The sequence below is a fragment of the Mobula hypostoma genome, chromosome 12, assembly GCF_963921235.1.
Source record: "Mobula hypostoma chromosome 12, sMobHyp1.1, whole genome shotgun sequence".
Classification (NCBI taxonomy): Eukaryota; Metazoa; Chordata; class Chondrichthyes; order Myliobatiformes; family Myliobatidae; genus Mobula; species Mobula hypostoma.
In genome coordinates, this window is record NC_086108.1 from 80,589,596 (window position 1) to 80,604,408 (window position 14,813).

General features: G+C 39.5%; 1 protein-coding gene across 10 annotated transcripts in view; it reads right to left on the reverse strand.

Moving 5' to 3' along the window:
• LOC134354946 (BTB/POZ domain-containing protein 19-like) overlaps positions 1–14,813 on the reverse strand; it is a 230,778-nt gene that overhangs the window by 46,921 nt on the left and 169,044 nt on the right. For 8 of the 10 annotated variants that reach the window (XM_063064475.1, XM_063064465.1, XM_063064467.1 and 5 more), the window contains one exon: positions 8,582–8,707. In XM_063064475.1, the coding sequence (XP_062920545.1) occupies positions 8,582–8,707 (126 nt within the window). Of the gene's footprint in view, positions 1–914; positions 5,738–7,217; positions 7,403–8,581; positions 8,708–14,813 lie in introns of those variants that run through there. The other 2 variants (XM_063064472.1, XM_063064474.1) reach the window with 2 other exon arrangements.

Below are 14,813 nucleotides of genomic sequence, written 5' to 3' on the forward strand. Positions count from 1 at the left end.
GAGAAATATTGCCTGACAAATCTGCTGGAATTCTTTCAGGAAATAACAAGCAGGGTAGACAAAGGAGAATCAGCTGATGCTGTTTACTTAGATTTTCAGATAAGGTGTCACACATAAGGCTGCTTACCAAGATAGGAGCTCATGGTATTCCAGGAAATATGCTAGCATGGATAGAAAATTTGCTGACTGGCAGGAGACAGAGAGTGGGAGTAGAAGATACCTTTTCTGATTGGCTGCCAGTGACTAGTTGTGTTTTGCAGGTATCAGTATTAGGTCCGCTTCTTCTCATATTGCGTGTCAGTGATCTGGATGACAGAATTGATGGCTTTGTGGTCAAGTTTGTAGACAATATGAAGACAGGTGGAGGGACAGGTACTGTTGAGGAAGCAGGGAATCTGCATAGGACTTACGACATATTGGGAGAATAGGCGATTGGCAGATAGAATATAGTGGAGGGAAGTATATAGTCATGCACTTTTGTACAAGGCATAAAGGTGTAGACTATTTCCTAAATGGGGAGAAGATTCAAAAATCAGAGGAACAAAGAGTCTTGGGAGTCCTTGTGCAGGATTTCCTAAAGATTAGCTTGCAGGATGAGTCGGTGGTGAGACAGGCAAATGCAAAGTTTGCATTAATTTCGAGACGACTATAATATAAAAACAAGGATGTAATGCTGAGGCTTCATAAGGCATTGGTCAGACTGCACTTCGGGGGTTGACTGCAGTTTTGGGCCCCTTATCTAAGAAAAGATATGCTGGCATTGGAGATGGTCCAGAGGAGGTTCACAATAATGATTCCAGGAATAAAAGGATTAACATATGATGAATATTTGATAGCTCTGGTCCTGTACTTGCTGAGGTTTAGTAGAATGGGGTGGGGGGGCTCTCATTGAAACCTATCGAATATTGAAAGGCCTAGTGTTACGTACCCCGTAACTGGGTTGCCAAACCAGCAGAAATGGATCACTCAGTTGGAGTCTGGATTACTAGAACTAAGAAAGTTTTATTAAAGAAACAAGCAACACAGTAATCGAAAGGATAATAAATGCAACAGTTCAGCAATGATAAACACACATGTGCACAGAATTAAAATAACAGGATCAATCAAGCTCTATCGTTGTCTAGGGGTAAATGACCAATTTCAAAGTGACACACAAAGTCCAGTTCAATTTAGTTCAGTTCGCAGTAATCGTTGCCATGGCGATGGACAATGTGGGGGGGGGAGGGAGAGAGAGAACAAGAACGACTGATCATTCAGAACGGCTTCCACTCACAGACCGGCGATATTGCTCACAAGCAGCTTTCAGGCAGGTCCTTTGTGATGTCACCTGAGGTCACCGACTGTGACCCCTCCTCCAGATGCGGTCGATCCTTTGCAGTGAACCCGGCACCCAAGCGAGGGTGGACACACACCGGGTTCCCGCTGATCGTACCTTTCCACCCTGTGCGTTTAAGGCCGATCCCCTGATCAGCCATCCAGCCGACTTGTGAGAGGCGCACCGCTTCCAGGGTCTCGTTACCTCGGGGTGTCGTGTGTCTCCTGCCTTAGCGAACCTGTCCCTTTTTATCCCCCTACTGGGGTATCGCCTGTCCATCACTTCAAACAGTTCAGGGTTCAAAGGGGGAGCCGCTCTAGACAGCTCTCTCTCCCGTCCCTTCATTACACATCTCCAGATGCTGCTTCATTGTTCCTTATCTCTCCTTCCCCTGAGGACAGGTGGCAAACCAACTGCTGATGCCACTGATGCTAGCCCAGGCCAGCAAACATCTTAATTTATGTGTATTCTCGTCACACTAGATAGAGCGGATGCAGAGGGAAAGTTTCCTATAATGCAGGAGTCTACGACCAGGGGATATAGCTTCAGAATAGAGTGATGTCCATTTACAATAAAGAGGAGGAGGAGTTTCACTAGTCAGAGGGTGGTGAATCTGTGGAATTCATCGCCAAGATGGCAGTGGAGGCAAAGTCATCGGATACATTTAAAGCAGAGGTTGGTTGATAGGGTTCTTTATTAGTCAGGGAGTCAAAGGTTACAGAGAGAAGGTTGGAGAGTGGGGTTGAGAGGGTTAATAAATCAGCTATGATCTAACGGCAGAGCATACTCGATGGACCAAATTACCTTATTCTGCTCCCATGTCTTATGGTGTTACGGTATTACTGGTCTCTGACTGCCATGGGGAGTGTGCCTTTAAAACCAGCTGCCTTTCTCAGACTGGTGCACAGCAAGCTGTCTGAAGTTGCACTACATTAAGCTTAATCCCTTCAGGCACAAGTCCTGCTTTATCACTGCTTTAAAGAGTGTCCCGGTGAATTTCACATTTTTTATGGGTGCTAACAATGGACACAACACAGATTTAGCATGCCTCATGAAAAAAAACTGCAATTTCTAGACATGAAGATTTGCAATGGAATGAGTACACCTGTTTCTCTGTAAATCTCTTAGATGAACAAAATATTCAAGGGGAATCAATTTTTGCATCCTCTCTACATAATCATTCCCTGCACTTTATTTGATTTATTGCTTCCTCTAGTATTCCACCTCCGTGATTTCCTTCAGGTTCTGAGCTTTATCATAATCTCTCTCATGGTGTGAAATCTGTGCCTATTACTTCAGCTTACCGATGATACCGATGATATTGGCAGCCTTTGCACATGCATTAAACAGAAGCTTTTCTGAAAACAGGTACATTTTACAAACATTCACCCACAGGCAGTTGGCTAAAGTGAGGGAGATGAAAGATGATGCAATTATGAAATAAGTCATCAATAATCCATTCACTAGCAGTGGTATTGGTTTATGAAAGTCACATGTACCAAGATAGCGTGTATTGCTTGTATTGTATAATGTTTATACAGATCAAATCATTACATAGTCTACTGAGCTAGAACAAAGTGAAGTAATAACAATGCAGAGTAAAATGTAAAAGCTACTGATAAAGTGCAGTGCAGGTAAACAATAGAGTGCAATATCTTAATAAGGTAGATTGTGAGGTCAAGAATCCATCTTATCATACAAGAGGTTGCTCAAAGGGCTGATAGTAGAGGTATGGAAGCTGTCCTTGAGCCTGGTGGTACTTGCTTTTGAGCTTTGGTATCTTCTGCCCAATGAGAAAAGGGAGAAGAGCGAGTGTCTGGGGTAGTTTGGATCTTTGCTTATGCTGGCTGCTTTACTGAGGCAGCAAGAAGTCAGACAGAGTTTGTAGAGGGGAGGCTGGTTCCTGTGATGCGCAGAACTGTGTCCACAACTCTCTGCAGTTTTCTGCAATCGCTTACAGAGCAGTTGCCATGCTAAGCTGTTATGCAATCAGACAGAATGCTTTCTATGGTGCATTGATAAAAATTGGAAAGAGTCGAAAGGAACATGCCAAATTTCTTTGGCCTCCTAAGTAACTGGAGGCATTGGTGAACTTTCCTGGCTGTGACATCAATGTGGCTTGACCAAGACAGGTTTATGTTTAGGAACTTGAATCTCTCAACCCTCTCAACCCAACAACATTGAGCATGTGTGCCGCTCCTCCTTCTGATACCAATGACCAGCTCTTTTGTTTTGTTGGCATTGAAAGAAAGATTGTTGTCATGACAACATGTCACTAAGCTCTCTATCTCTTTCCCATACTCTGACCTGTTATTATTTGAGATATGGCCCTCTACAGTGATATCATCTGCAAGCACACAACCTTGATTGTATAGAGAGTAGACTAGGGGGCTGGAGATGTAAACCAGGGTTTAGAATAACTGTGGCAGAGGTGTTGCTGCCTATCCTTATTGATTGGTGTATGCTGGTCAGAAAGTCAAGGATCCAGTTGCAGAAGGAGGCATTAACTCCCAACGTCTGGAGGTTGATGATGAGCTACTTTGGAATAAGGAAGTGATATCTGTCTCCTCTTACAAAACAGTCACCCAGAATGCTGCTAAAATATGTTTGCAGTAGTCCTGAATTCATATTATTTTTTCCTGGATGTCTACATTTGAGCTTTTATTTATCCATCCTCCATTTTGGCTCATTTTTGTCTTCTGAATGTACCTCTCACCTGCGATGAGTGTGACTGCTAGATGTACATTGACCAAGGCAAATTAAATTTCAGTGCTTTATTGCACTTTTTAAAATTTAAAGATGCCAGGGGGCAATGGAGCACAATGGAATTATTCACTAACTTCCTGAAGAGTAGAAAAACTCTGGGGTTGGGGGGAGGTTAATGAATTTCTCCTCTCCTTGTGATGTCACCAAGCCACATCTAAAGAGGATACTAATAAGACAGAGTCATGGAATCATAGAAAAGTACAGTACAGAAACAGTCCCTTCTGCCCATCTAGTCTGTGCTAAACCATTTAAACTGCCTACTCCTATTAACCTGCACTGAGACCATAGACCTCCATATCCTTACCATCCATGTACCTATCCAAACTTCTCTCCAATGTTGAAACCGAGCTTGCATGCACCACTTGTGCTGGCAGCTTGTTCCACACTCTTACGACCCTCTGCGTGAAAAGGTTTCCCCTCATGTTCCCCTCAAACTTTTCACCTTTCACCCTTAACCCATGACCTCTGGTTGGAGTCCCACTTGCTTTTACCCTATCTGTACCTATACCTCTCATAATTTTGTATACCTATATCAAATCCTCTCCCAATCTTCTATGTTCCAAGGAATAAAGTCTTAACCTATTCAATCTTTCCTTATAACTCAGATCTTCCAGATTTTCTCTGTATTCTTTCAGCCTTGAAAAAAGATCTAGTGCTTTCCTGACATAGATGACAAATAAACTTTTCTTGGGTTTCCAGCCGGGTACAGGTATCGATTTTAACTGACATTTAGATGACAAACTCTGCCATTTTCATCAGGGATGATGCCTAGGCATGTCTAGTCACGTGGTATATACATCCCCGTTGTCCATCCCTCCTGATTGGTTAGTCCCCATCCAATCAGGTTTTCACTGCCCCACCTTGCTTTAAATCGAATTCCAGTTCTTACTTAGAGCAAGTCCTTCGTTTTTGTTAAAATTCTTTTCCTTTAGTTTTATTTCAATGGCTTCCTTCATGAGGTGGTCCAGAAAGCCATTGGCGCAACACAGTAGTTTTGTCAAGCCTATGACCATTGCAAATGCAATGCTTTGCTACCACCGATTTCTCCTGGTAACCCAAATGGATACACCTTCTGTGCTTCTTGATACGGGTTTCCACCATGTGTCCCGTCTGGCTGATATACGCTGCTCAGCATTCACAGGGAATCCTGTAAACACCAGCTGACCTGAGTCCCAGGTCATCTTTGACTCACATAAGCTGTGATTTGAGCTTCCTCATGGGTTTGTGGATTGTATTAATCTGGTATTTCTTCAGGACCCTGGCGATCCTTCCAGAAATCGTGGAAGTATAGGGAAGACAGGTGGCAGTGGCAGGTTCCTCCTCATTGTTAGGTTTCATGATTTTTCTGTTGGCCCTTTTAAGGGCCTGATTGTAGCCATCAGTAGGAATGTCGTGCTTAATCATCCTGTCTCCTCATGGAGACTCTCCGTGTCCAAAATAGTTTTTTGCACAGTTAATCAAAGTTGAAGGAACTGTTCTATGTTGGGAGGCGTGATGGTGGCCGTTACTGTTGAGATATAAGTCCGTGTGAGTGGGTTTCTGATAGACACCATGCCCAAGGCTATTGTCCAGTTTCCATCATATTAGAATGTCCAGGAATGGTAGACAATAATTCTTCTCCATCTCCATTGGCCAGACAAGGCGTATGGTGGAAACCTGTATCAAGGAGCACAGGAGGTATATCATTTGGGTTTACCCACAGAAATCAGTGGTAGGAAAACATTGCATTTGCAATGGCTATAGCATTGATTTCGATGGCACAAAACTATTGTGGCATGCCAATGGCTTTTGGGACTGCCTGGTGAAGGAAGCCATTGAAATAAAACCAGAGGAAAAGAAATTTAACAAAGCTGAAGGTCTTGCTCTAAGTAAGAACTGGAATTTAATTGTAAACAAGGTGGGACAGCAGAAACCTGATTGGATAGGGGCTAACCAATCAGGAGGAATGGATGATGGGAGTATATATACCACCGGACTAGACCTGCCTAGTTATCATCCCTGATGAAGACGGCAGAGTGTGTCATCGAAATGTTGGCTAAAATTGATAGCTGTACCCGGCTGGAAGCTCCAGAAGAGTTTATTTGTCTTTCAAACTTGTTTATGTCTTTCTTGCAGGAAGGTGACCAAAACTGCACACAATACTTCAAATCAGGTCTCAACAACGTCTTATATAATAACTTGCATATAAAATTCCATCTCCTGTACTCAGTACTTTCATTTATGACTGCCAATGTGCCAAAAGCTTTCTTTACGGCCCCATCTACCTGTGAGGCCACTTTCAATGAATTATGGACCTGTATTCCCTGATCCCTTTGTTCTATCACACTCCTCAGTGCTCTATTGTTTACTGTGTAAGACCTACCCTGGTTGGTCAAAGTGCAACACCTCACATTTGTCTGCATTAAATTTCATCTGCCATTTTTTCAGCTGCTCCTGATCCCACAGCAAGTCATAATAGCCTTCCTCATCCACTACACCCCCAATCTTGGTGTCATCCGCAAATTTTCTGATCCAGTTAACCATATTATTATCCAGATCATTGATATATGTGACAAACAGCAAAGGACCCAGCACTGATTCCTGCGGCACACCACTAGTCACAGGACTCCAGTAAGAGAGCCATCCCTCTACTACCACTCTCTGGCTTCTCCCACAAAGCCAATGTCTAATCTAATTTACTACCTCATCTTGAATGCCGAACGACTGAATGTTCTTGACCAACCTCCCATGTGGGACATTGACATATGCCTTACTAAATTCCATGTAGCCACATAAACTGCCTTGCCTTCATCAGCTCTCCTGGTAATTTCCTCAAAAACCTCTAGAAGATTGAATAGACATGACTTACCATGCAGAAAGCCATGCTGACTATCCTTGCGCATCAAGTATATTGGTCTGCATCAATTAGACTTCAGAGGGGAGAAAATGGGAGTCACACCAACAAGTGAGTAGGGTGATGTAGAAAAAGATCTGGCAAGGACATGGAATCAAAGGTCTTGACTGGCGGGGTATTTGAACAGATATCGCCCGCACATTCATTTTCCAAACGGAGTCATAAATTCAGCCCGTAAATTAATTCAGGTCAAAGGATTATGATTGATCAGTAAGCAGTTAGATAGCACAGGTGTAAGTGACACTGGATAAATATTTTCTCAGAACAAACACCAAAATAAGTAAAGTTGGAAGAAGTGGGTTGAGATCGTTCAGGGTTATGTCTCTTACTTGTGCTCAGTGGTGCAGATGGCACACAAAATCAATGGGGCAACCTCCCAGTGTCAAGAGGTCTTAGAAGCATAATCCGAATGGAATCTCAAAAGGGACCTAGAAACACAAACCAGAATAGATTGAGGGATATTAATTAAGATGCTGAGCAGGAGAAAATGAACAGAAGGTGAAAAGTTGATGAAAATCGGGCCTGGAGTTGAGCTGGTGTTTGAAAAGCATGAATATTCAGAGGAAAAGCGGCCAGAAGAATAAGGGTGAAAGGATGAATCAAAACTATCATTCAATGACACACAGAACTATATATGGAAATATAATTTTTAAGTGGCATATTTCAACAGCAGGAAGCAGTATAATTTCAAAACTGCAGTTCCACAATTAAGAAAATATGATTGATTTGGTCCATTTAGAAAGTGACTGTGAAGTAAAATAAACTGATGGAGAAAAAGATTATCTGGTTTAAACCTACAAAGGCTGCATTGTGAGTCATTCCTGACAGTACCTAGTTCCAGATGATACGAGGAAACTTTTTTCTTGTTCTATTTACAATTCTCAATCCTGGAAGGGGCACTGCTAAAGTTCAGTACAAACTGAAGAAGGAAGGCTGCACTAACTTCAATTTTATGGAAAGAATTTATTACTGAAACGAGGGACACAGGTGAATCTAATTTTTTTAACAATTTGCCACGTTAAAAATCATTTCTCTTAAAAGGTCTACGGTGGCTCTAGATTTAATGTCCAACTCTGTTGTAAACCATTGAAATACATAAGTAGAGCTGATCCAGGCCATGAGATGCCTCCTGGATTCTGTCTGTTTCTTTACAATGGTGTCAATCTGATCAGGCACAGCTCTGTTTTCCGTCTCTGCCAAGTATTTGCTACATAAACAGATCAGCCATACTTTAGAGGTTAAAATAGAAGCTATGCAGATTCCTTGCAACTATTCTATAAATGGTAACATTATAAATATTCACCCCAAAAATAACCTATACTTGGGGATTATTCTGCAACCAAAGGGTCCATAAATTGCCACAGTCTTCGTGAATATATTCAATGAGCTATTTCATGTATCTATAATCAACCTCAATTTTTTTTAAGTTTTGCTTTGAGATATAGTTTAAGAAAAAATTGAGTCACTTTTACTTGGTCTACCAGGAACACAGTGATGTATTTAAAATGATTCATGGCATTTATCTGTTCTGGTAAACAAATAAAATTTGGTTGTTTTTGTTACATGATGGTGCTGTCCCTTCAATATGCAGACAGCTTATGACTTACAGGAATTAAGTTGTCTTTCTTGTTCTCCACTTCCAATGCTGTCAGCTCATCAGGAGTCAATAGAAAAAGGCGTAATTCACGAACAACTTCCTTTGCTATTTCTGGTACAGACTTGTCAAGAACTACCTGTGTTGGAGGATAAAAAAATTATATTAGTTTCTGGAAAAAAAAGTTAAAGTTTCTATATTGATGGTGCAGCAATATGTTGGCCACATCCTTATATCAACTGATGCTGATGTGTAGAATTCATGTTCGTTCCTAGATTTAAAAGAAACAAACTGGACACTTCTCCTGGTCCTAATGCTTGAAACTCAGCTTTTGAACACAGTGCATTGCTGATATTCAACAAAATTTGCCTGATATAATAGGACAGTGAATGGCAAGGCTATTATTACTGGGTTCCAGAGCACACCTATCTGTGTACAGCATCTGAGAAATGTGCAACCCCACAGAGCATTGCTGCCATCATTTTGACCCTTAATGATTTCAGGTTTTAGGTTTACCTAACAGTGAATGGAAATCAAATGAAAATGAAATGCACAGTAGGGCCTGCTTCAAAATGTGAAAAAGGAACTAAATGGAGTATGCAACACAAAAGAACTACTTTTTCCAGTCCTTCATCTTTCCAAGAAGTGGTTGTTAAAAGGTATGTAAACGGCTACTGAAGCAATACTAGGTATCTTCAGTAGAGTGAAGTAAAGTAGTTTTGCTTCTGCCTGTTCCAAATAACTATCGTCGACCACTGCCTGCCTACTTTCAGCTTTCCTGAGCACAAAATAATCTGCAGATGCTGGGGTCAAAGCAACACTCACAACACGCTGGAGGAACTCAGCAGGTCGGGCAGCATCCGTGGAAAAGATCCCACAAAATAATCTGCAGATGCTGGGTCAAAGCAACACTCACAACATGCTGGAGGAACTCAGCAGGTCGGGCAGCATCCGTGGAAAAGATCCCACAAAATAATCTGCAGATGCTGGGGTCAAAGCAATGCTCACAACATGCTGGAGGAACTCAGCAGGTCAGGCAGCATCTGTGGAAAAGATCCCACAAAATAATCTGCAGATGCTGGGGTCAAAGATCTTTTCCACGGATGCTGCCCAACCTGCTGAGTTCCTCCAGTGTGTTGTGAGTTCAGCTTTCCTGCATTTTACAATTTGATGTATTCAAGTTTATTGGATGAAAACTTCCAAACGTGCAGTCTCACTATCTGTTCAGTTGCGGCAATATTTCCAACCACAATGTTGCTTCTGTTCGTAATTCAGATTGCCATTTCTGATCATGCACCATTGAAACTTTCTATCAAGTTAATGGATATATCTCCTAATACTAGACTATGGCATTTTAATTCCAATTTGCTTCAAGATTCGGTTGTTGTTAAATTTATCAAGGAACAGATTGACTTCTTCTTTTCAACTAATGCTACGGAAGAAATTTCCAGCGGGGTATTATGGGACACTTTTAAAGCATATATCCGTGGACAGATTATCTCTTATTCTGCTGGATTGAAAAAACATATTAAGAATGAAATACTTGTGTTAATTAACAAAATTGAAGAAATTGATAAGAAATATGCCACTGCTCCTAGTGAGGAGCTTTATAAACAGAGAGTCAAACTTCAAATGGACCATAGTTTACTGTTAACATCTTCAAATGAAAATCAATTAATGAAAACAAGAAGCGGGTTTTATATACATAGTGATAAGTCTGGTAAATTATTAGTTAATCAATTAAAAACTGCTTTGGTTAAACATCAAATTATCAAGATTCGTAAACATGATGACACTTTGACAGTTGATCATGATGGGATAAACAAATCTTTTCAAGAATTCTATACATCTCTATATCAGTCAGAATTTCCTCATGATCCCAACGAAATGCATGACTTCTTAAGGAAATTGAACTTTCCGAAATTAACACCCGAAGAAAGATTAAAGTTAGAAACACCTAATACGGATGAAGAAATAAAGGGTGTTATTTCTTCAGTGAACTCTGGCAAAGCACCTGGTCCAGATGGTTATACAGTAGAATTCTTTAAGTCCTTTTCTTCTATTCTTTCCCCTTGGTTGTGTGGAGCAAGGGTCCCCAACCTTTTTTGCACCGCGGACCGGTTTAATATTGACAATATCCTGACTGGCCGGAGGGGGGGGGGGAGGGGGTGGTTCAAGTAGGGTTAAACTCACCTCAACATGTCGTTTACAGTGAGGGTTGCCAACTTTCTCACTCCCAAATAAGGGACAAAAGTAGCAGTCAAATCCCGACGAAGGGTCCTGGCCCAAACGTCCGCTGTATCTCTTCCTATAGATGCTGCCTGGCCTGCTGCGTTCACCAGCATTTTTTGTGTGTGCTGACGGGACACTTGTGTTTACCCCGAGAAAGACTATCATGACCATGAAGCCTTGTGCGGGCACCTGTGTGCGCATGCGTGACGTCCGCATATGCGACCTGTGCGTGCGTGTACGTGCCAATATTTTCCCCCACATATCGGTTTTGGCTTAGTCTTCCCGACTACACTGTTCATACATTATTTCTACTTTATATAGGCTGTGTATTTATCATATCGTTCCTGCTTTCACTATATGTTAGAGTTATTTTAGGTTTTATGTGTTATTTGGTAGGTCATTTTTTGGGTCTGGGAACGCTCAAAAATTTTTCCCATATAAATCAATGGTAATTGCTACTTCGCTTTACGCCATTTCAGCATGAAAGGTTTCATAGGAACACTCTATCTTAGTGGGGGAAATACAGGACAAGGGCAGTCCCATATGGGACAAACCAATTTAGCCCAAAATACAGGATGTCCTGGCAAAGACAGGACAGTTGCCAACCCTATGTTCAAGTTTAAAAGTGCCTGACAGGGAAAGGTGCAGTTGAGTCATATCATTTCCTCGCGGCCCGGTAGCACATGCTTTGCGGCCCGGTGGTTGGGGATCGCTGATGTAGAGTTTTTAAAGATGCAATTAGAATAGGTAAATTACCACAATCATTTTATGGAGCTTCTATTTCTCTAATTTAAAAAAAATAAGGATCATATAGACTGATACCCTTATTGAATGTAGATTCTAAGATCTTTTTCTAAAATATTAGCATCTAGGTTAGAGAAGGCTCTCCCTTAAATTATCTCTGTGGATCAAACTGGATTTATTAAAAATCATTATTCATCCTTTAATATTAGGAGATTAATGAATATTGTTTATACTCCTTCACTTAGAACTCCAGAATGTGTCATTTCATTGGATGCTGAGAAAGCTTTTGACAGAGTTGAATGGCCATATTTATTCAGTATGCTTGAGAAGTTTAATTTCAGTCTGATTTACTTCTTGGATTAAATTGATATATCATACCCCTGTAGCTTTGGTTTTTACTAATAATCAAAGATCTCCCTTTTTTCAATTATTTCGTGGTACTAGGCAAGGTTGTCCTCTTAGTCCATTATTATTTGATATTGCTCTTGAACCTTTAGCAATTGCTATTCGAGATTCACCAAATATTTTTGGTATCACTCATGGGAATGAGGTACAAGGTTATCATTATATGCAGATTATTTATTATTATATATTTCTAATCCAGAGAAATCCATTCCTGCAGTTCTATCCTTGTTGGCTCAGTTTAGTAAATTTTCTGGTTACAAACCGAACCTTAATAAGAGTGAACTTTTTCCGTTAAACATGCAGGTTCCAAGTTATGAATGTTTACAATTCAGATTGGTTCCGATTACTTTACTTACTTAGGGGTCAAAATTACAAGGAAGCACAAGGATTTATTTAAGGCTAATTTTTTTTTACCTTTAATGGATCAGATTAAATGTTTGTTTACTAAATGGTCACCAATGTCTTTGTCATTAATTGGCCGGATCAATGCTGTCAAGATGATTATTTTACCTACATTTTTATACTTATTTCAAGTGTTGCCAATTTTTATTCCGAAATCCTTTTTTGATAATGTTGACTCAAAAATTTCTTCATACATATGGCTAACAAAAATCCCAGATTAGGTAAAAGATACTTACAGAAGTCCAAAAAGGAGGGTGGTTTGGCATTGCCCAACTTTAGATTTTACTATTGGGCAATTAATATTCGATATTTAAAATTTTGGACATGGAATTTGGATACAATTTTTAGTCCACATTGGGTAAATCTTGAATGTAAATCTGTACAAGGGTTTTCATTGGGTTCTATTTTAGGGACCTTGCTTCCCTTTGTTCTTTCAAAATTGGATAAACAAATGAATAATCCAATAGTTAAATATACTCTTCGAATATGGTTGCAATTTCGAAAATTTTTTGGGTTGAATCAATTTATTTTAGTAAGCCCTATTATATCTGATTTTTTTTCAACCCTCTATTATGGACCAAGCCTATTTAGTCTGGAAAGCAAAAGGTATAATACGATTTCGTGATATATTTTCGGATAATTATTTCATGTTTTTGGAACAATTATCTAATAAATATAATTTACCTAGATCTCACTTCTTCAGATATTTACAGATTAGAAACTTTTTATATACTGTTCTTACTACCTTTCCGAATCTATATCCAATGGATATCATGGAAAAAATTTTAGATTTAAATCCCTCTCAGAAAGGTTTAATAGCAATTATTTATAATATGTTTATGAAAATAAATCCAGATGTATTTAATAAAATTAAGAACGATTGGGAAAGGGAACTTAACCTCACTTTACCTACAGAAAAATGGGAAAAAAATTTCAATTAGTTAATTCTTCCTCTATATGTGCTAAACATGCATTGATACAGTTTAAAGTAGTACAAAGGGTTCATATGTCTAAGGATAAATTAACCTGTTATTACTCTCATATAAATCCTATATGTGACAGATAGTCATAGTCATAGTCATACTTTATTGATCCCGAGGGAAATTGGGTTTCGGTACAGTTGCACCAATCAGGAATAGAGTATCTGAGATAGCTTCCTTAACTCATATGTTTTGGTCATGTCCTCTGTTGAAGAAATATTGGAAAGATATCTTTGATATTATTTCAACTGTTCTGGATATTGATTTACAACCTCACCCCATTACTGCAATTTTTGGTTTACCAGTGATAGAACAAAGTCACTTGACCTCTTCATCTTGTTGGATGATTGCATTTGTTACATTAATGGTTAGAAGATCCATACTATTGAATTAGAAAGAGATTAATCCTCCCACTACATTTCAATGGTTCTCTCAAACTATATCATGTTTAAATTTAGAAAAAATTAGAAGTTTCATTTATGATCCTTCTATTAAATTTGAAGAGACTTGGAGGCCATTTATTCAATACTTTCATACGATGTAATTTGACTCTCTCCAATTCTATTCTGCTACTTTTAAATATATGGAGAGAGGAGCGGAGTTAATGACACTATTGGTTTTATCTGATGTAACATAAAAAAGAAAAAGAAATGGGCTTATTGGGGTATATATTTTTTTCTTATTTTCTTTTTCCATGATATTTTTGTATATATTTTTGTCTATATATTATTATATTTGTACTCTGTAAGATTTTGGGAGGTTATTATCTGTGTGTTAACTGTGCTTATATTTATATATACTAATTATTAACAATGTAATCCCAGTAGCTTTGTATCAATTCTTTGTAATGTTTAAGAATTTGATATTAATAAAAAGATTGAAAAAGAAAGAAAGATTCACCTCTTCACTCCCAGAGTGGGTGCAGGGAATGAAAACATTGTTGAGAAAGTGAATTTAACAAGTATAGCTGACCCAGATGTGTTGGAAGTCCAAGAGATTCGTGTCCCATTTCTGGAGAACTGGCACAACACAACTGAGGTCTTCTGGTTAAGATCCCAGCTCTAAAAGCTATGAATTGATAAATGAACCAGGTACAAAAATACATCCCTGGATTATTAAAAAAGTCCCAGTGATCCTCACACTACATAGGTGTTAAAGGAACAACTTATTTGCTTTTACACTGAGCACCAAACAGTGAACATCTTAGAAAGATGATACCTCACTTCTCAGTGACCTATGTTCAATCCAGACCACTGGTGTTATCTGGTGAAGTCTGCATTTAGCAGTTGGTTTAATGGCCGTTGTAATAATTTCCCCACGAAAGGGAGGCATCTCGGTTGCAGGTGGGGGCTGATGGAAATGCCAACAGCATAGATTACGGGAAAAATTTTGATGATGTGGGTAATGGGATTGCTCTGTGAGCCAAGATAGACTCAACGAGCCAAATGAAAATTTGGAATTAAATACACATAAAAATCAAAT